The 21,102-nt window shown below is 41.4% G+C and overlaps 3 protein-coding genes across 4 annotated transcripts; 1 reads left to right on the top strand and 2 right to left on the bottom strand.

The window, feature by feature from the left end:
- Nucleotides 1–263: 263 nt before the first annotated feature.
- Nucleotides 264–7,581, bottom strand: LOC123990349 (feline leukemia virus subgroup C receptor-related protein 1-like). Its single transcript, XM_046290926.1, has 7 exons — nt 5,482–7,581; nt 5,153–5,297; nt 2,975–3,115; nt 2,084–2,229; nt 1,408–1,519; nt 1,149–1,216; nt 264–576 (listed from the first exon to the last, which is right to left on the bottom strand). Exons 1-7 carry the CDS (start codon nt 6,151–6,153, stop codon nt 490–492), a joined length of 1,371 nt encoding a protein of 456 aa, XP_046146882.1. The 5' UTR covers nt 6,154–7,581; the 3' UTR covers nt 264–489.
- A 327-nt stretch (nt 7,582–7,908) lies between these two features.
- On the bottom strand, nt 7,909–17,595 carry tatdn3 (TatD DNase domain containing 3). The gene is made up of 10 exons (XM_046291626.1): nt 17,468–17,595; nt 17,166–17,198; nt 16,964–17,037; nt 15,207–15,291; nt 14,959–15,021; nt 9,168–9,277; nt 8,881–8,936; nt 8,665–8,777; nt 8,228–8,308; nt 7,909–8,137 (listed from the first exon to the last, which is right to left on the bottom strand). The coding sequence occupies exons 1-10, from the start codon at nt 17,531–17,533 to the stop codon at nt 8,000–8,002; spliced, it is 819 nt and encodes a 272-aa protein (XP_046147582.1). The 5' UTR covers nt 17,534–17,595; the 3' UTR covers nt 7,909–7,999.
- Nucleotides 17,596–17,629: 34 nt separating this feature from the next.
- Nucleotides 17,630–20,583, top strand: nsl1 (NSL1 component of MIS12 kinetochore complex). 2 transcript variants are annotated; one of them, XM_046291628.1, is made up of 7 exons: nt 17,630–17,860; nt 18,651–18,723; nt 19,036–19,101; nt 19,270–19,400; nt 19,589–19,643; nt 19,790–19,857; nt 19,983–20,583. In XM_046291628.1, exons 1-7 carry the CDS (start codon nt 17,693–17,695, stop codon nt 20,223–20,225), a joined length of 804 nt encoding a protein of 267 aa, XP_046147584.1. In that variant the 5' UTR covers nt 17,630–17,692; the 3' UTR covers nt 20,226–20,583. The 2 variants fall into 2 exon arrangements, with proteins under 2 accessions (XP_046147584.1, XP_046147585.1); XM_046291629.1 differs by lacking the exon at nt 19,036–19,101 and having other exon boundaries at nt 17,633–17,860.
- The last annotated feature ends 519 nt before the right edge of the window (nt 20,584–21,102 follow it).

Below are 21,102 nucleotides of genomic sequence, written 5' to 3'. Positions count from 1 at the left end.
GACCCAACTCCAGCCATTTTAATAATGGGAATTGATGGGAAATTATATAAATATATCACTAGCCACTTTAAACAATGCTACCTTATATAATGTTACTTACCCTACATTATTAATCTCATATGCATATGTATATACTGTACTCTACATCATCGACTGCATCCTTATGTAACACATGTATCACTAGCCACTTTAACTATGCCACTTTGTTTACTTTGTCTACACACTCATCTCATATGTATATACTGTACTCGATACCAGGAGAGGACTATTGGAAGTTAAAAGGTGTATTTAGGTGCTTATAGTTTACCTATGTATAAACAAATCATGGCTTGGCTAAAACCACTACAGTACAAACATTATAACACATTACAGTTTACAATCCAAAGAAAAGGAGATTTCAAGTAACCTCAGGAAATGTTGTTGAATGTGTTGTAGGCCTCTGAAATGTTCAGTAGTGTTGAGTGACCTGACCCCCCTGTCCTTTTTGGATTAAAGTGAGGTCTCGTGGGAAAAGCTGACTGAAGTTTCCATCTTGACGCCATTGGTTGGCTTGTCTGAAGGGCACTCGGTAGGGACCTAAGACAGCAGAGAGAAATATATCTTTAATTAAAGTATTCTATTCTCCTTTCATGAGACAAAGAGTCTTCTCATCACTGAAGTAACTAGTTGTAACAATGTTATAAGCCAATAGCTGTATATTAAACCAACATAGTGGGGTACATAATCACAGTGCCAAATGGTATTCTAGTATCCCATAACAACATCCTACAGCACAACTTTTCAGATGCCCTATACTGACGTCAGCAATGCTCCTGGGAACTATAAAACTATACATCTTTTCAATAGATATGCAACATGACTACTACTATACATCTTCTATACATCTTTTGTCTAGTGACTGCCTGAAGACTATTCCAAAAAATCCATGGAAAACAAATGTATTAAAGGATTCATTTGCTTTGCTCAGCACGCAGCTCTCGACATGATAAACATTCACATTAGATGATCCCAGCAGAGAGGTCAGTGGCTGAGACACAGCAGGACTTTTCTGTCTTTTGAGGTTTGCCCGGCCCTTGATGTTAGGGATCTCATGAGATACAAGGAAAATAGAAAATCTCTCTGAGGTAAATGGACAGAATGGGACTTACTGCTTGAAGATTTCTGTGGTTCATGCCCATATTGACGTTGTTTCTTTTCAGTTCTGATTTTATTAAGGCTGAAATAAACAAGTGAAAGTAATTAAGAGAGCCTCATCAAAAAAGATAACATACAACATTGTGGTGTAGCCTACATAGTATTGCATTGTATTTTATCAGCCTGTATCAGTTTTCATAGCAGAAAGTGGATCATATGGAAGACCCCCACACTCCACAGAACAGATCAGAACAGATCAGAGAGCAAACCAACCTGTGAGAAAGATGCCCAGGAAGATCCAGACACAGAGGAACAGGTTCCCAGCCAGGGGGTTGTAGTCTGTTGTTAGTCTTCCCTGGATCAATGTGAAAATAATCCCAAAGATCTGAGGGAGGAAGGAGACATAGGAGGTGAGCAACACACTATACACCTGTAGTGCCTCAAGGGTACACTCTTAGAAAAAAAAGTTCCAAAATGATTCTTCAGCTGTCCCAATAGGAGAACCATTTTTGGTCCCAAGTACAACTATTTTGGGTTACATGTAGAACCTTCTGTGGAAAAGGTTCTACACGAAACCCAAAAGAGTTGTACCTGGAACAAAAAAGGGTTGTTAAAAGGGTTTTTCTATGTGAACAGCCGAAGAGCGTATATACAAATTTATAGTGACTAAGAAAACAGATCACCAAACAAAAAACTTCTCAGACGCCCACTTGGCAAAGAAGCTAAATCATTTTATGAAGAGCTAGAATAGAAAGTAAATGTAGTATGCAGACTTTGTGGGGGTAGGCAAATATTACATAATACACTGTTGAGGGGAGGACACATGCTGTGGTGCACGGGAAAACCCAATAGTATTTGCCTGAAAATATCACTGGAGGCAGTCGAGCATGGTTCCACGAACAATAAAAATATTCATGATTGTTTAGATGATCATGTGTCTGACGCTTACCTGTGCAAATGCATTAAGAAGACCAGAAGATGTCCCTTCCGATTCAGGATACGTAATTTCAACCCCAAATTCAAAGCCAAGCGGCAGGTAACCAGTCATGAAGAACCTACAGAACAACAACATCATATCAGTGAGCCATGCCTGCCCTCAGGGAAAACACACTGCTTTATCTTGATGCCCTTGACGTTTATCATTTTTGAACATAACCAGGCCCGTTCTGGCCATATGGTACTTCAGGAAAATGCCAGATGGTCTGGTCCATTTTTAGCCAAGTGGGCCTGTCCAGCTTACATTATTTTTGCACAAAAGTATCATTATCTGGCTAATAATGGGGGCCTGAAGGAATAAAATGGACGGGTGTGTTAGAAATGCCAAGGCAGATTTCTGGTTCCAGTCCACCCCTGAACAATACATAAATAATAGAGACATTGCATGAGTGACTGTTTACCATCAGAGCATTCAAGAGAACGAGAAGCTGATGTCCGAAAGGTCATTAAAACATGGCATGGAAAATAAAATAAGAGGCTTGCATTTGAAATGTCCTGAATGACACCCTACTGTTCACTACCTTGTCATGTAGACACAATGGGCTATCAGAACTATTTTACTTCATAATTATCATTTCAATAAATTCTTTACAATCTGATAGGAAACCATTTCCTTTGTGGCTACAGGATGCTTTCCGGTTATAAATATGTCAGTTACATAAATGAGAAGCGTCTCTCAATGATGATGCTAGACAGTCTTTTTAAAAATCTGGCAATTAGTCAGGTGTTCCACCATCACTTTAAGGTAGCTTTATGTTACAGTGGTAATAACATGGTTATAGTAAGTGTAGTAACAACATAAGGAGCTAAATAAGGTAAGATTATGATGAGTCTGGTGTCTCACCATAACTGATGAGCAGTAGGATGAAAGGTTTGTTCTTGAACAGGTTTATTATGGACTGTCTGTAGGAGTAGTCTTCAGGAGCACAGTCAGGTAGGACTGCCTGAGCTTGGCTGGGAGGTAGTGAGGGTCTGTCTTTCATGACTAGGAGAGAAAAGACATAGTCAACACTAACACGCTGTATTTACAGCTTTACAACATAATGGCGAACTGTTTGTTTCTTGCTTCAAATGCACTCAGTAGCTTATGACTGCAATGACTCATTCCTGATTTTGCAAAACACTATCACAGCTTATTGTGAAATAAACACAAATTACTTACTCGAAATTCGTGACAGTCACACTTTGTGTGTATTACACAATTTTCTTCACAGTGCATTTTGTGTGTATTTCTTTTTTTCATAATGCATTCGTGTACATTAAACCAATTCCAATTTATTGTGGCTAACTTTAGCTAGGCTAGCTAGGTGGCTAACGTTAACTAGACGGCTAACGTTATAGCTCGGCTAGACGTTGCTAGACGTTCGCATTATATGCCCACCCATCCTCAATGACCAACCTCCTTCCTATCATTTCTGTCTTAAGTAACCTACTGTCTTTATCTGTGATTGAAATTCACTGGTTACAACATGTTGTACTGCACACAGAAAATTACACATTTTCTTGTGCCTGTCAAAAATGTCCAATAAGTAATTTGTGTCTATTTCACAATAATCTGTGATACTGGGTTAGATTTACTGTGGTATATTTGCATAGTTGTATGGAATGTGTAGCCTATAGAACATCTACAGTGCCTTCAGAAAGTATTCACACCCCTTGAATTTTTCCACATTTTGTTGTGTTACAGTCTGAATTTAAATGGATTACATTTATATTTTTGTGTCACTGTTCTACACACAATACCCCATAATGTGAAAGTGTAATTTTGTATGTAGAACATTTTAGAAATGAATAAAAGGACCACAGGAGGAGGCAGGTGGCTGGGTCCAGGGGTAGGCAGAAGGTCAAACACAGGGGGTCCAAAAAGGCAACAGTACAGGCAGGGAAAAGGCTAGTAACGTCGTCCGGGAGATCGAGCAATAGGTTGTGTGGCGGAAGAATCAGAATTAGTTGTGTAACATAGATAATTAAGATGTCTTATCTGCATAATATACTGATGTGATATACTTGTTGTTAGAATGTATCCCTTCGGACTCTGGTGTTGGCAGTTGCATTTCTTCCCTCAGCTGGGGCTCAGTCACCTGGGGCCCAGAGAGGGGAGAGGTCAGGCTTGTCTTTTACATGTCCTTGGTGCTATGCAGAATATCAGAAATGGAGGAGGACAGGAGGGAACATTGTCTTCATATGTGAATGTGTCTTTACCTATTATTAAACCATGTGAAGGGATGGTGTGATTAATGGGGAACAAATTACTTGTCTCCACAATGTCTGTGCACCAGTCACTCCCTCGTTTGGCATTGGGGGATGTGTGTGGTAGTGTCTGGAACCATTGTATGTCACCTCTGATATTGCACTTATCCTGGGTTAGTGTATGACTCTAGAGGCTCACTCCCCTCAGTGAGCTTGCCCAGGAGTGGGGTCAAGAAGGGGTTTTACTTGAGATGGAAGTATATGGAGTTGACAATTGATTTATGCCATTGGATGAGTTGGTGTTTTTGTGCTATGAAGTACCAGGAACGAGATTGGAACCTCGTCTGAGGGACCAAGATGAATGCTAATTTATAGCAAATTCTATCTGGCTCACCCTGTGACCCATTTAAAACATCTGTGGTTTGATATGTCGACTAGGGGGTGGATCTTGGCTATAAAAGACCTTTGTACTTTTGTCTCGCCGCTTTTCAACGAATCATCAGAGACGTGGAATAAGTCAAGGGGTATGAATACTCTCTGAAGGCATTGTAAATGCAGTCATCTGGACCTACGGAGTTAGTTTCTACAGTGACTAAATCAGGGCTCTCCAACCCTGTTCCTGGAGAGCTACCCTCCTGTAGATTTTTGCTCCAACCCCAGCTGTAACTAGCTTATCAACCAGCTAATTATTTGGAATGAAAACCCACAGGACGGTAGCTCTCCAGGAACAGGGTTGGAGAGCCCTGGACTAAATGATGTGCTATCCATCGGATCCATTTCTGCACAACACTATTCCAGATGGCATGATGAGGCTGGGTGTCAACTTACTTACCAATTACAGTCAAGATGAAGAGAGCAGTGGAGACTACAGCTGTCCAATAAAACATAACGCTGATGTTGTGTCCCATCAGCTCTAGGTCTTCCACAGTGTTGGGGACCAGGACAGGTGGAAGCAGGAAGCCAATGGCAGTGCCCAGCTAGAAGGGGATCAGGCAAATGCATCAATGTCACATATTCCATCAAAATACAGAAATAAATGGTTATTTTTACACAGCAGCATAAACATGTACATCATAAGCATGCAGGGCCTACAGTTTACAATATGATTAGGCTAAAGGATTCAATAGATGCCACCCATATCATGACTCAACACACACGCACCTGGTTACCCAGCACGGCAGTGGCACATGCAGTAGACACCTCCTTCGGGCCAAACCACACTGATGCAATCTTAGAGGGCAGCCCGAGGATGAAGACTTGGGCTATAGAACATATTATCTGTCCGGTCATTGTCACACCGAACAGATCTGGCCGGACGCTGGCGCATTTCACCCACGCACCGACGCAGTTCAAACCCGCGCCCATAAGGGCTGTCAGTTTCAGTCCTTTTTTATCCAGTAACCATGTTGCCGGGAAGATCAAAGGCACATACGCGACCATGTATACAATTGACAGCCAGTCGATCTTGTCGCTGGATACATTGTAGAAGTGGGTAAAAATGTTGGTGATGATGCTGTACTGGATCCATTGAAATGCGTTGACGAGGGAGTAAAAGCTGAAAACAGCTAAAACGGAGAATCTTCTCCAATAGAGTTTCGTTTCGATACATGTTTCCTCTCCAGGAAGCATAGCCTGCTTCTCATCTGGAAGGATCTCTTGTTCCAAAGCCTTCGAGTCCAGTTCTGTCAGATGTGCCGATCCATTCGTTAGATCGGTGTACTGGTCCCCTATTGGGACTGCCCCGTTATGCACTGAGCGCTTGCATGAGATGTCTATTTCGTCAGGTGCGTTGTCACGTCGCAGATGCTCCTGTACCAACTCGCCAGACACCATGATGCTGCGCCAACGTCGCCTATCGCTATAGCCTATACCCTAAAGTCAGGAAGCACGTTTACACAAAATAGGGCAGATCCAACATTCAGTTAGTAGATAATACAACTATTCACACCGTTTTATGAATAAGTCATTCTAAAATATTGTAGGCTATCTATCTGTATTCGCTCTCATAAACGCCTTCTTTCGCATAGTCCTGCTGTAGCCTAGTATGCCCGTGCCGCTTTTGTTCAGTGCATGGGAGTGGAGAGTACTGTAAGGCAGGGCGCATTTACATCAGACAACTCAAATATAGAGGCCTTCGTATGATGACTCCGACCAATCAAAATACCTGATTTGGAAGGCTATGGCGGTTATTATCCCCACCCAGTCCGGGACATGTGATTGGAAGAAGTGCTCACCGGCCTCTTTATGCATTCAAATAAACTGGATAATTTCCTTAATATAATTGAGGTTGTTCAAAGGTGTATGTGTTCATTAGTGACACATGGTCTCATTATCTCTCCCTAATCCTAATCTTAGGTTAACCTAATATACCTGCCTAGCATATACTGTACAGTAGGATACTCGCACTGAAAAAACTAACGATTGAGACAATCTATGCATAAAATGTGTAATAAAATCATCCACCTCAATGACATAGACCTAACAAATCAATGTTCTCTGCTAATTGTAGACCTTACATTTGTAGATGGGAGGTGAATTTACACTTTTATTCATTATGTTTTTGAAAATGCGGATCTTCAATTCGTCCTCAGATTTACAACGATTAAATACGTTTCAAGATGCACTGGCACACGTAGGCCTACATCACTACACTTCCACGTAGTCACAGTTTGCATTGTTGCGCGAAATTCTCAGGTTTCCAGATCCATGGAAACCGCGGCGCGGCTAAAGACAACAACGCGCTCATTACGCCCACGTCATTTGGCTGCTGCTTGCTATTGTGGTGTTGTAAAGCCTATCAAACATGTCAAAATATAAAGAGGGTGCCCTGTTCGAATTAAACATGCTACGAGAAACGTGGTGTCGAGTAGAGATTGACAGTAAGTTTTGGGAAAGAGCAGAGAAGAGACATTTTGACTGTCATTTGCAAAACACCTGCGACTTCAAGTCGCTCCAGGCAGTGACTCCGGAGCAACGGTCTGCTTGGACAGCTGCAGGACATATCACCAAATACCCGGAGCGAAAACACTTCGAAGAAAGCCGTAAGCATTACCAACGCCATAGCCAGTGACTGCTGAGTGTGTCCATAGATAGTGATCTTAGTGTCTCCTGACCAAACAGAAATAGGATTTATGGATGTTATTACAGGTTTTCTTTTGTCCTTTTTTCTAAACCTTTATTTAACTAGGCAAGTCAGTTAATTAAGATCAAATTCTTATTTTCAATGACGGCTTAGGAACAGTGGGTTAACTGCCTTGTTCAGGGGCGAAATGAAAGATGTTTAGCTTGTCAACTCGGGGATTCAATCTTGCAACCTTTCAGTTACTAGTCCAATGCTCTAACCACTAGGCTACCCTGCCGCCCCGTCCATGAACTTGAAAAATGTTCCTCAAATTGAAACCATGTCGCCCCTAATGGTTAATAATACAAGCTATGGATACATATTTTGTTTGTTTTTTTGTTTTGTTTTTCAGACAAGGCCCATCTGGTATAATGAAGCAGAGGAACCCTTCAGCACCAAGTGGAATATTTCTCAAATAAATGGCATTTAAATTATATATAGAAGTGTCCATCACATATGCAAAAACACCTGTTGACTGAGCATTTTATTTCACAATTCCATTTCATTTTCAGAGACACAGCATGAGATAACACAACATTAATTTAATTACAAAACGCGTCACTCAAGTCTCTTAATTTTGGGGAACAGTCTGAGGGCATTATCTGTAGTGGCATGAATTACCATTTGAGGTGTGATTCCTTTGACATGAGCAATGTACTCACAGACCAGTGAAATGTTCTTGGGTTCATTCCTTACCTGCAGAGGGGAGACGTTAGAATAAGAACACTTATACAAAACTATCAGGTTGCTGCTTTGCATAATGATGCATTCCAAATGATGACCCACATGTTTTTCTGGTCCCAAGGCAGGAGAGTCTGTCTCCAGACAGATGTGTTCTAATGGAATCTGTTTGATCAGCTTGGCCTTCTGTTATAACACAGTAATAACACAGTCATTATGAGGGGACTCAACAGCAACCGCCACAAATCATGTCTGGTTTTATCACGCCATATGGCCGTTTCAGAGTTTTTTTTGCAGAAATGCATAGTAAGCATTTCTGGCCCAGTAAAAGAAGCTTTACACCAGTCTTTAAAAGAACAACTTGAGACAAGCTTGTTCAATGATCAAGGTGTTAGAAAATATAAGGTATTTCTATAGAAAAGATAAGGGATTCCCATAACAATGAGGACATACAGTACTGTTGGTGACTCCACAATACCTATAGAAAATGTACTGAGAGATTACTGAATGACACCAGGTTAATGAACAACTGTATCGCTCACCTGGTCATTCCTACAGACAGCTGGAGGGAAGGAGAAGAAGTACCCTGCCTGCACTCCTTCCATGGCCACTGATGGTTTCCCTGCAAAGTTGTGCAGCAAAGCACAAGTGATACCTGATAGGATAGCCAAAATAGTTAAAGCCTCCTAAAAATGAAAAATGAGTCACTTCAGCAATGAGGCTGTCCTCTTATGTAATCCTGATTTTAAGACACCCACCCTGTTCTTTCAGAGTAGCTATGGTGACCTTTGCAGCTGATCGGGAATGGATGTTCCTGCGTCAAAGAGGAAATGCACACAACAAGAAAGAGTCAGGAGAAATATAGTGGTAACAAATAATAATAATCCTTAATATCCAGTTATAGTGAGACATTCCATGCAAAGCCTGTTCTTGTCCCTGCCAAGGACATGGCTTGTTGCAGTTGCTCGCAGTCTGATTACATGAATGTAACGTCTCTCCTAGCACACACAGTACTATGCACCAAGGCTATCCACGATAAACTCACACTGGCAAATCCAGATCCTTGGATATTTGTAATTGCTTGGTGAAAACAGTCAGCTGTTCCTCTCTCTCCTGAGAGGTGGGGGCATACCAAGGTGTGTAGTCAAGACCAATCTGCAATCAAAAGAAGAAAAAGAGACTGTTTAAAGGAAGAGGGGCAATAGAAAAACATTATCATTGCATTGATTATCTATTGACTGAATGTATGCTAAACAAAAACCATTGATTTCAATCTTTAACAAACCATGTAACTCTATGCACAATTACTACTTTGAACAATTTAGACAGTACATAAATAAATTACTGGAAACATTTTGCAGATGCAAAGTTTGGTAACAGAATTAAGGTAACCCTCCCTCAGTTTGATTCTGTTACAAAACATTGTATGTACACAGTTCTTCCTGTATTTTTTTTAATTAAAAGGTTCAGTGGAAATGATTAAAAGTAGTCATTGTGTGTATAGAGTTTTATGGTTTGTGAAAATTTGAAATCAATGGTTTCTTTTTGGTGAAAAAAAATCAGAGTCTCAGCGTAATTCCATTATCATGGAATTGCCCCTCAGCACAAATCTGAGATGGGCACTGGGCAGCTTGATGGAAACCAGTTGAACAGTGGGCGGTTAGTCAAAGCTTTCCCAGTCCAGGCCAACAGTCAATCCCAAACAAAACACATTCTGGGAATGTCCAGCTAGAACACCCTGTCCCCACTAGCTTACTCTGTACTGTTACTGACTGGGAGACATGGTTGACTTAGTCCTAAAACCTGCCTCTCTGGGCTCCACCAAATTAACTTTGTGAAAGAATGCTTCTGCCAGACATGCATTCCTTCCAAAGCTCTTGCGAAGGATATATATCATTAAGGGTATTAGCCGGCAGGGTGAATTGTTAGTGATTTAAGAAGTTATTGTTGCAGCGTGCACTTTTAGTTTAGCAAGTCTGAGCTCAGGCTTAATAAACCTAATCCTTTTGCTTTACAGAAGTCATACCATTTCACAGTTTTTACAACAGGATATGACACGTGTGTTTACATAAGAGTAAGCATGATGCGGGGCCAGACAGACCTGCTGCATAGGACTAGAGAAGTGATAACTGGCTTTTCCATACAATTCTATGAGTAGGCCTACAGTACAGTATATACTAGAGTTTTCATAACATGTCCAAAAATACAGATTTGGCCGATTGTTTTATTTTTTATTTTAGACCTTATTTAATTGTTATTTAACTAGGCAAGTCAGTTAAGAACACATTCCTATTTTCAATGACGGCCTAGGAACGGCGGGTTAACAGTCTCGTTCAGGGGCAGAACGACAGATTTTTACCTTGTCAGGGGATTCAATCTTGCCACCTTACAGTTAACTAGTCCAACGCTCTAACCACCTGATTACATTGCACTCCATGAGGAGACTGCCTGTTACGCGAATGCAGTAAGCCAAGGTAAATTGGTAGCTAGCATTAAACATATCTTATAAAAAACAATCAATCAATCATAATCACTAGTTAACTACACATGGTTGATGATATTACTAGTTTATCTAGCGTGTCCTGCGTTGCATATAATCGGTGCGGTGCGTATCGTTGCTCCAATGTGTACCGAACAATGAACATCAATGCCTTTCTTAAAATCAATACACTGAAGTATATATTTTTAAAACTGCATATTTAGCTAAAATAAATCCAGGTTAGCAGGCAACATTAACCAGGTGAAATTGTGTCACTTCTCTTGCGTTCATTGCACGCAGAGTCAGTGTATATGCAACAGTTTGGGCAGCCTAATTTGCCAGAATTTTCCATAATTATGTCATAACATTTCCGGCTACCCGGATAAAGCACTAAATAAACTTCAGTTAGTGCTAAATACAGCTGCTAGAATCCTGACCAGAACCAAAAAATGTGATCATATTACTCCAGTGCTAGCCTCCCTACACTGGCTTCCTGTCAAGGCAAGGGATGATTTCAAGGTTTTACTGCTAACCTACAAAGCCTTACATGGGCTTGCTCCTACCTATCTCTCTGATTTGGTCCTGCCGTACATACCTACACGTACGCTACGGTCACAAGAAGTAGGCCTCCTAATTGTCCCTAGAATTTCTAAGCAAACAGCTGGAGGCAGGGCTTTCTCTTATAGAGCTCCATTTTTATGGAATGGTCTGCCTACCCATGTGAGACACGCAAACTCGGTCTCAACCTTTAAGTCTTTACTGGGTCATATGTGGGTCATATGATTGAGTGTAGTCTGGCCCAGGAGTGTGAAGGTGAACGGAAAGGCTCTGGAGCAACGAACCGCCCTTGCTGTCTCTACCTGGCCGGTTCCCCTCTTTCCACTGGGATTCTCTGCCTCTAACCCTATTACAGGGGCTGAGTCACTGGCTTACTAGGGCTCTTTCATACCGTCCCTAGGAGGGGTGCGTCACTTGAGTGGGTTGAGTCACTGACGTGGCCTTCCTGTCTGGGTTGGCGCCCCCCCCTTGGGTTGTGTCGTGGCAGAGATCTTTGTGGGCTATACTTGGCCTTGTCTCAGGATGGTAAGTTGGTGGTTGAAGATATCCCTCTAGTGGTGTGGGGGCTGTGCTTTGGCAAAGTGGGTGGGGTTATATCCTTCCTGTTTGGCCCTGTCAGGGGTGTCATCGGATGGGACCACAGTGTCTCCTGACTCCTCCTGTCTCAGCCTCCAGTATTTATGCTGCAGTAGTTTATGTGTCGGGGGGCTAGGGTCAGTTTGTTATATCTGGAGTACTTCTCCTGTCCTATCCGGTGTCCTGTTTGAATTTAAGTATGCTCTCTCTAATTCTCTCTCTCTTTCTTGGAGGACCTGAGCCCTAGGACCATGCCTCAGGACTACCAGACATGATGACTCTTTGCTGTCCCCAGTCCACCTGGCTGTGCTGCTGCTCCAGTTTCAACTGTTCTGCCTGTGATTATTATTATTTGACCATGCTGGTCATTTATGAACATTTGAACATCTTGGCCATGTTTTGTTATAATCTCCACCCAGCACAGCCAGAAGAGGACTGGCCACCCCACATAGCCTGGTTCCTCTCTAGGTTTCTTCCTAGGTTTTGGCCTTTCTAGGGAGTTTTCCCTAGCCACCGTGCTTCTACATCTGCATTGCTTGCTGTTTGGGGTTTTAGGCCGGGTTTCTGTACAGCACTTTGAGATATCAGCTGATGTACGAAGGGCTATATAAATAAATTTGATTTGAAGGTTGTGCAATGTAACAGGAATATTTAGACTTATGGATGCCACCCGTTAGATAAAATACAGAACAGTTCCGTATTTCACTGAAAAAATAAACGTCTTGTTTTCGAGATGATAGTTTCCGGATTCGACCATATTAATGACCTGAAGCTCATATTTCTGTCTGTTAATATGTTATAATTAAGTCTATGATTTGATAAAGCAGTCTGGCTGAGCAATGGTAGGCAGCAGCAAGCTCGTAAGCATTCAATCAAACAGCACTTTCGTACGTTTGCCAGCAGCTGTTTATGACTTCAAGCCTATCAACTCCCGAGATTAGGCCGGTGTAACTGATGTGAAATGGCTAGCTAGTTAGCGGGGTGCGCACTAATAGCGTTTCAAACGTCACTCGCTCTGAGACTTAGGAGTGGTTGTTCCCCTTGCTCTGCATGGGTAACGCTGCTTCGAGGGTGGCTGTTGTCGATGTGTTCCTGGTTCGAGCCCAGGTAGGAGCGAGGAGAACAACACTCCAATTTGCTTACCGCCCAAATAGGTCCACAGACGATGCAATCTCAACCACACTGCACACTGCCCTAACCCACCTGGACAAGAGGAATACCTATGTGAGAATGCTGTTCATCGACTACAGCTCGGCATTCAACACCATAGTACCCTCCAAGCTCGTCATCAAGCTCGAGACCCTGGGTCTCAACCCCGCCCTGTGCAACTGGGTACTGGACTTCCTGACGGGCCGCCCCCAGGTGGTGAGGGTAGGCAACAACATCTCCTCCCCGCTGATCCTCAACACGGGGCCCCACAAGGGTGCATTCTGAGCCCTCTCCTGTACTCCCTGTTCACCCACGACTGCGTGGCCACGCACGCCTCCAACTCAATCATCAAGTTTGCGGACGACACAACAGTGGTAGGCTTGATTACCAACAACGACGAGACGGCCTACAGGGAGGAGGTGAGGGCCCTCGGAGTGTGGTGTCAGGAAAATAACCTCACACTCAACGTCAACAAAACTAAGGAGATGATTGTGGACTTCAGGAAACAGCAGAGGGAACACCCCCTATCCACATCGATGGAACAGTAGTGGAGAGGGTAGCTAGTTTTAAGTTCCTCGGCATACACATCACAGACAAACTGAATTGGTCCACTCACACTGACAGCGTCGTGAAGAAGGCGCAGCAGCGCCTATTCAACCTCAGGAGGCTGAAGAAATTCGGCTTGTCACCAAAAGCACTCACAAACTTCTACAGATGCACAATCGAGAGCATCCTGGCGGGCTGTATCACCGCCTGGTACGGCAACTGCTCCGCCCTCAACCGTAAGGCTCTCCAGAGGGTAGTGAGGACTGCACAACGCATCACCGGGGCAAACTACCTGCCCTCCAGGACACCTACACCACCCGTTGTTACAGGAAGGCCATAAAGATCATCAAGGACATCAACCACCCGAACCACTGCCTGTTCACCCCGCTATCATCCAGAAGGCGAGGTCAGTACAGGTGCATCAAAGCTGGGACCGAGAGACTGAAAAACAGCTTCTATCTCAAGGCCATCAGACTGTTAAACAGCCACCACTAACACTGAGTGGCTGCTGCCAACACACTGTCATTGACACTGACCCAACTCCAGCCATTTTAATAATGGGAATTGATGGGAAATGATATAAATATATCACTAGCCACTTTAAACAATGCTACCTTATATAATGTTACTTACCCTACATTATTAATCTCATATGCATATGTATATACTGTACTCTACATCATCGACTGCATCCTTATGTAACACATGTATCACTAGCCACTTTAACTATGCCACTTTGTTTACTTTGTCTACACACTCATCTCATATGTATATACTGTACTCGATACCATCTACTGTATGCTGCTCTGTACCATCACTCATTCATATATCCTTATGTACATGTTCCTTATCCCCTTACACTGTGTATAAGACAGTAGTTTTGGAATTGTTAGTTAGATTACTTGTTGGTTATCACTGCATTGTCGGAACTAGAAGCACAAGCATTTCGCTACACTCGCATTAACATCTGCTAACCATGTGTATGTGACAAATAGAATTTGATTTGATTTGATTTGAGAGGGACGGAAGCCATACTGTTACACTGGCAATACTATAGTGCCTATAAGAACATCCAATAGTCAATGGTTAATTAAATATAAATGGTATAGAGATAAATAGTCCTATAATTCGTATAATAACTACAACCTAAAACTTCTTACCTGGGAATATTGAAGACTCTTGTTAAAAGGAACCACCAGCTATCATATGTTCTCATGTTCTGAGCCAGGAACTGAAAAGTTAGCTTTCTTACTTGGCACATATTGCACTTTTACTTTCTTCTCCGACACTTTGTTTTTGCATGATTTAAACCAAATTAAACATGTTTCATGATTTATTTGAGGCTAAATTGATTTTATTGATGTATTATATTAAGTTAAAATAAGTGTTCATTCAGTATTGTTGTAATTGTCATTATTACAAATACATTTCAAAAATCAACTGATTAATCAGTATCGGCTTTTTTTGGTCCTCCAATAATCGGTATCGGCGTTTTTTGTTGTTGTATCGGTCGACCTCTAGTACATACCTCTCCAACTGCAACAATGTCATCTCTGTACTTCTGGAACAAGGGCAAGGCAGGCTCCAAGTCCTGTAATAAGAGATGTTTTGGGAAAAGTCAGCATGCTTGTTCCTCTCATCCTGAGACAACATCAACATGATGTTATAGTTACATTTAGTTTATAACCATAATATCTAACATAAGGCTGACCGTCTGACATGTGTTTGATGTCTATTAATTGAGTGTGTCTGCTAACTGTGTGTGAATGTTTGTACCTGAATCTTCACGCTGTGCTGGTCATGGGACCCACAGCCTTGGACTGGGTGGATTCCAAAACATGGTGCAACTAGATCTGGGTAGCTGAAAGAGCAACAGTAAGAGTAACTCAAAGACAACATTCATAAAACAGTTTCACAGTGTCTCAATGTACTACAAGAACAGATAAATGTCTCTTGGAGAAGAAAACAAACTCACAAATCAAAAACTGAAAAATTGGGCGTGCAAAATTATTCAGCCCCTTTACTTTCAGTGCAGCAAACTCTCTCCAGAAGTTCAGTGAGGATCTCTGAATGATCCAATGTTGACCTAAATGACTAATGATGATAAATACAATCCACCTGTGTGTAATCAAGTCTCCGTATAAATGCATCTGCACTGTGATAGTCTCAGAGGTCCGTTAAAAGCGCAGAGAGCATCATGAAGAACAAGGAACACACCAGGCAGGTCCGAGATACTGTTGTGAAGAAGTTTAAAGCCGGATTTGGATACAAAAATATTTCCCAAGCTTTAAACATCCCAATGAGCACTGTGCAAGCGAGAATATTGAAGTGGAAGGAGTATCAGACCACTGCAAATCTACCAAGACCTGGCCGTCCCTCTAAACTTTCAGCTCATACAAGGAGAAGACTGATCAGAGATGCAGCCAAGAGGCCCATGATCACTCTGGATGAACTGCAGAGATCTACACCTGAGGTGGGAGACTCTGTCCATAGGACAACAATCAGTCGTATATTGCACAAATCTGGCCTTTATGGAAGAGTGGCAAGAAGAAAGCCATTTCTTAAAGATATCCATAAAAAGTGTCGTTTAAAGTTTGCCACAAGCCACCTGGGAGAGATACCAAACATGTGGAAGAAGGTGCTCTGGTCTGATGAAACCAAAATGTAACTTTTTGGCAACAATGCAAAACGTTATGTTTGGCGTAAAAGCAACACAGCTCATCACCCTGAACACACCATCCCCACTGTCAAACATGGTGGTGGCAGCATCATGGTTTGGGCCTGCTTTTCTTCAGCAGGGACAGGGAAGATGGTTAAAATTGATGGGAAGATGGATGGAGCCAAATACAGGACCATTCTGGAAGAAAACCTGATGGAGTCTGCAAAAGACCTGAGACTGGGACGGAGATTTTTCTTCCAACAAGACAATGATCCAAAACATAAAGCAAAATCTACAATGGAATGGTTCAAAAATAAACATATCCAGGTGTTAGAATGGCCAAGTCAAAGTCCAGACCTGAATCCAATCGAGAATCTGTGGAAAGAACTGAAAACTGCTGTTCACAAATGCTTTCCATCCAACCTCAATGAGCTCAAGCTGTTTTGCAAGGAGGAATGGGAAAAAATGTCAGTCTCTCGATGTGCAAAACTGATAGAGACATACCCCAAGCGACTTACAGCTGTAATCGCTGCAAAAGGTGGCGCTACAAAGTATTAACTTAAGGGGGCTGAGTAATTTTGCACGCCCAATTTTTCAGTTTTTGATTTGTTAAAAAAGTTTGAAATATCCAATAAATGTCGTTCCACTTCATGATTGTGTCCCACTTGTTGTTGATTCTTCACAAAAGAATACAGTTTTATATCTTTATGTTTGAAGCCTTAAATGTGGCAAAAGGTCGCAAAGTTCAAGGGGGCCGAATACTTTCGCAAGGCACTGTATCACAAGGCACAGAATTTGCTATTATAAATCTATGACATTTCTGAATATGGGCTATTATGTTCTGCAAATAAGATATGTTGTGTATGATACTAACCTTTTAAACAGCTGGATAACTCTTTCAAACTCACTGGGCTCTTCAGTGACAGAAATAAGTGTTTTGACTCCAGCCTGAAATGGCACAACATCTGATGTAGACTACAATACAACTGTTAATAAATACAGTAATCAAGATTTTATTCATATGAACTTTATACCATTAAACATTTTACATATATTATATAATAGCTATAACTAACCTCTCTGGTCCTCTTGATCACATCCTCTAAATCCTGCAGAATAGACACACACTTTTGTACTGTCACTTTTGAACATTCACCCTTAAATAATGTATTGTCATAGCATAGTCAGCTGTCTGCAAGTATTGCTGTGGACTCGATGCGACCATTTTTCACGCTTCCTAGTTGCGAGACTGCCTTCTGGTGGGCCGCACACATAAGCACCCACGCTTGCAAAACAGTTGAATAATAACCGCTTCTGTTACATTAGCCTACATACCACAGACCTTTTGCTACATACCCACTCATTTGTGTACACATACCTCGGCAAATTCACAGGCTGTGATGTGGCAATGGCAATCAACCAAGCCACCATCCATTGAAGCCATAGACAAAAAATAATAGGGTTGAAATTCAAAGTGAATTATGTGAGGTGGAACGTTTTCTTTACACCGTTTTGTTTCCCTACGCGCCTTTATGCCTAGAACCACACATTTAATTTCCGGTTCCGGTCATTGCAGAATCATTTCAAACATTTGGCGCAAAAGATGGAGATCTGCTTGAATGAAGAGGAAGAATATAGGGTGAAGTTTACGTCGAAAAAAAATGTGGTCGAACAAATTAAGAAATACAAAGAACTACTGAAGAAGGTATTGAATGGCCAACCTCAGCTATCCGAGGAAGCCAAGCAACTGTTACAGGAAGAGTTGCTGGCGGTGAGTCGATCGATTGTTTACGTCTGTCTAGTTTTTTTTTGTAAGATGTATAACTACTAGCTTGCGGAGACAAATCAAAATACAGCTTGCGATGTGATACTTAGCGTTAGCTAAGTTTCTATAGTTAGGTAAGTTAAATGTTGAGTCGGCAGTACATGAAGAAACCGCAAATAACTTTTCCTTAAATGTAACTTAAGCAGTAAGGCCCTCGTTGCGTCGTGCCTAAGAACAGCCATTAGCGGTGACATATTGGCCAAATATCACAAACCCCTGAGGAGCCTTATTGCTATTATAAACTGGTTACCAATGTAATTAGGGCAGTAAAACTAAATGTTTTGTCATATCTGTGGTATAAGGTCTGATATACCATGGCCTTCAGCCAATCAGAATTCAGGGATCAAACCACCCAGTTTAAAAAAAAAATGTTTTAGAGATGACTAATGTTACTGTGCCCAATGTAAACTATATATATTTATTTCTTTAAATTCAATACATGTACCTTTGTCCATGAAACATTTAATTGAAATACTGTAGAATTAAATGCATTCCCTTGGAGGACGACTGGGAAATTCCAATATGGCCGACTGGTTACTTCAAAGCCTCTCAATGGCCAATACATAGCATCAGCAACCAGGTTTATACACATCATTGGTGTGAATGACTTGCCTAATGAAATGTTAAATTAAAAAAGAATGCTTTGCATTATTCTGCAATATCTGCAGTTCATCCTGCTGCTCGTGGCAACGTTATATGGAGGAGTCTCAATTTCACTTGATATCTTGATTTTTAGAACTTCGAGACTGCTGTTCAAGAAAACGTGTTGATCAATAATCAGACGTGGGAGGAGGCTCCTGATGAAGAGGGTGAGCATATCTCCTGTCTCCTATTACATTATTATTATTTTATACATCTATTGCCTTTCAGTTGAAAAGAAGACATATCTGTGTACTATCAACCACACTGCAATGAGTTTATTATCCAGTTTGATCAGTTGTTTTGAAGATAGTGAACATGTTTTATAGTAAACCAGAATATCTGTTAAATGCACCAGTAACTCCATAATTTGGCTGTTTTTGGAAACCATCTATTCTTGCTAGCTGCATGTGATATTAAACTTTTATAAATGTAGCCTGCTGTAAATGTGGGCACAGATCGTTTTGATTCTTATTAAGCAGCTCAAGGCACAATAGGACATCAATGTAAAGATTATTCAGTGAGGGAGGAGGAACTTGGTGTCATCGGTGAGTTGATATCAAGTAAAGATTGAACTGGATGAGTTTGTTGCTCAGTCTAATGACAATTATTGGTACGATAGGTAGATGTTTAGTTCCCATATTTATGCTATTAAAATAAATGTAATTCAGAAAGACTTTTAAATTGCTTTACAACAGTATAATGTCACTTCTTAGAAGATGAATGCAGTGCACTTGACGACCTGCTGGATGAGAACATTGTGGGAACTTCTCGGAAACGACGTAAAGGTCCTAAAGAGATCCTCCCCTATGTCGTACGGTCACTAAAGGCGGAGCGTAAACTCATGGTTGGTTTCACGTTTGTCTGAATTTATGGATTATGTCTGATTGAGTGGTCCCATTGAAAATGGAAGCATTACTTTTGCATAGCCATGATTGTCACTCTCATACTTCATACTGCAGTTTGAAATTTCATACATTTAAAAATATAGCATGTACCATGTGTTCACAAAATGAAAGTATGCTCTATTTTTAGGGAATGTATGAAGAAGTAGTGAAGCCACAAGAAATGGGAAAGGACCCAGTACAAGGCAAGCATTTAGCCCAATCAGATCTAATCAACTCAAACGCTTACAGAATAGTGTACTGGAAATGTCATGCTTTGCATGACACTGGAACATGAAATGTTATGTTCCCGTGATTTTGATTGATAGTCGGTGAACTTTCCCCTGTTCAGAAACCATCATGACCACCTTATTGGATGCTGCACCTCGTATGTTTAAGCAAGCCAGCGCAGTAATGAAGGTAACAGGACAGTCTATGTAGCTTTCTGTTATTTTCCACCCACTACACCCTTTTCTATGCAACACAAGTTTATGTTTAATTCTTTGACCATGGTCTTGAATGACTGATGTTTCTCTGCTGTCCAGTCTCTCCAGGTAGTGCAGCAGAGGGCCGAGGGCCTGGGACAGGTGCTGAACATGTGTCCCACAGCGGAGTCCCTGGAGGTGTTCAGGGAGGTGATGGGCAGCAGGCCCAATGGAGAGGGAAAGACAGCTAGTATGACCAGACCACCCATTAAGAGAGCCATGGAGCAAACAGAGCTCAGAAACAACTATGCTCCTGGTCTAAAGAGGCCAGCCATTTGTAACAGCAATGACAAACCTGAGTGAAATATATGCCACATAAATGCTTCCTGATCATGGAACATGTACTCTTATTTGTGATTGGAAGGATGCAATACTGTAGTACTCCCCACAGTGATAAGGCCTATGTTTGCAGCAGTCTGTGATACAATACTGCCCTCACATGATGGATAATGGGAAATGCACCCAATAGTAGTGTACATTGTTTTTATACTGTATATTTAAATGGCTTTAGATGAGAAAATATATATTTTTGATTGGGTGTTCTTTTTTTCCCCCTTTGCCGTTTGGCATTTGTCACAGTTGAAAACGCACAGGTTGTAGGCTTATGTGAATAAAGGCTACTTAAACCAGCTGTAACAGCCAGGTTTAAAGATCCAATGCAGCTGTTTAAAAATGTTTTTTTTCTCAATATCAAATAATTACTGGGTAACAATGCAGTACCTTAGTGTGATTGTATTCAATTAAAATGTTAGGACTGTGGCGGTGGTCTGAGTAATTGGCAGAGAGGTTTGGAGCTATCTTATTGGTCTATTAACCAATTTACTGCTCAGTGATGTCATCAGACAGTCCAAAACTCCATTCTACCAAACTGCTCTCACACTAAAAGGGCACCATTTTTACAGTATTATTCCAACCTCATAGTGTGGAAATATACAGTACCTGTCAGAAGTTTGGACACCTCATTCTACATTGTAGAATAATAGTGTAGACACAAACTATGAAATAACACATGGAATCATGTCGTAACTACAAAAGTGTTAAAAAAATCTAAATATATTTTATATTTCAGATTCTTCAAAAGTAGCCACCCTTTGCCTTGATGACAGCTTTGTACACACATGACATTCTCAAAACCAGCTTCACCTGGAATGCTTTTCCAACAGTCTTGGACCAACTCATC

Source organism: Oncorhynchus gorbuscha, linkage group LG12 (assembly GCF_021184085.1).
Source record: "Oncorhynchus gorbuscha isolate QuinsamMale2020 ecotype Even-year linkage group LG12, OgorEven_v1.0, whole genome shotgun sequence".
NCBI lineage: Eukaryota > Metazoa > Chordata > Actinopteri > Salmoniformes > Salmonidae > Oncorhynchus > Oncorhynchus gorbuscha.
Note: the sequence above shows the minus strand (reverse complement) of the source record. Positions and strands in the feature narration are given on the sequence as shown.

Coding starts and splice junctions, on each gene's coding strand:
- LOC123990349 (XM_046290926.1), bottom strand. CDS start 6,153: ATGGTGTCTGGCGAGTTGGTACAGGAGCATCTGCGACGTGACAACGCA. Junction 5,298..5,481: donor CTGCCGTGCTGGGTAACCAG/GTGCGTGTGTGT, acceptor ATCCCCTTCTAG/CTGGGCACTGCCATTGGCTT. Junction 577..1,148: donor ACCACAGAAATCTTCAAGCA/GTAAGTCCCATT, acceptor CTGCTGTCTTAG/GTCCCTACCGAGTGCCCTTC.
- tatdn3 (XM_046291626.1), bottom strand. CDS start 17,533: ATGGCTTCAATGGATGGTGGCTTGGTTGATTGCCATTGCCACATCACA. Junction 9,278..14,958: donor ACATTGTTGCAGTTGGAGAG/GTATGTACTAGA, acceptor TTTTGATTGCAG/ATTGGTCTTGACTACACACC. Junction 8,309..8,664: donor CTGTCTGTAGGAATGACCAG/GTGAGCGATACA, acceptor GTGTTATAACAG/AAGGCCAAGCTGATCAAACA.
- nsl1 (XM_046291628.1), top strand. CDS start 17,693: ATGGAGATCTGCTTGAATGAAGAGGAAGAATATAGGGTGAAGTTTACG. Junction 19,401..19,588: donor AGGCGGAGCGTAAACTCATG/GTTGGTTTCACG, acceptor CTCTATTTTTAG/GGAATGTATGAAGAAGTAGT. Junction 19,858..19,982: donor AAGCCAGCGCAGTAATGAAG/GTAACAGGACAG, acceptor TCTGCTGTCCAG/TCTCTCCAGGTAGTGCAGCA.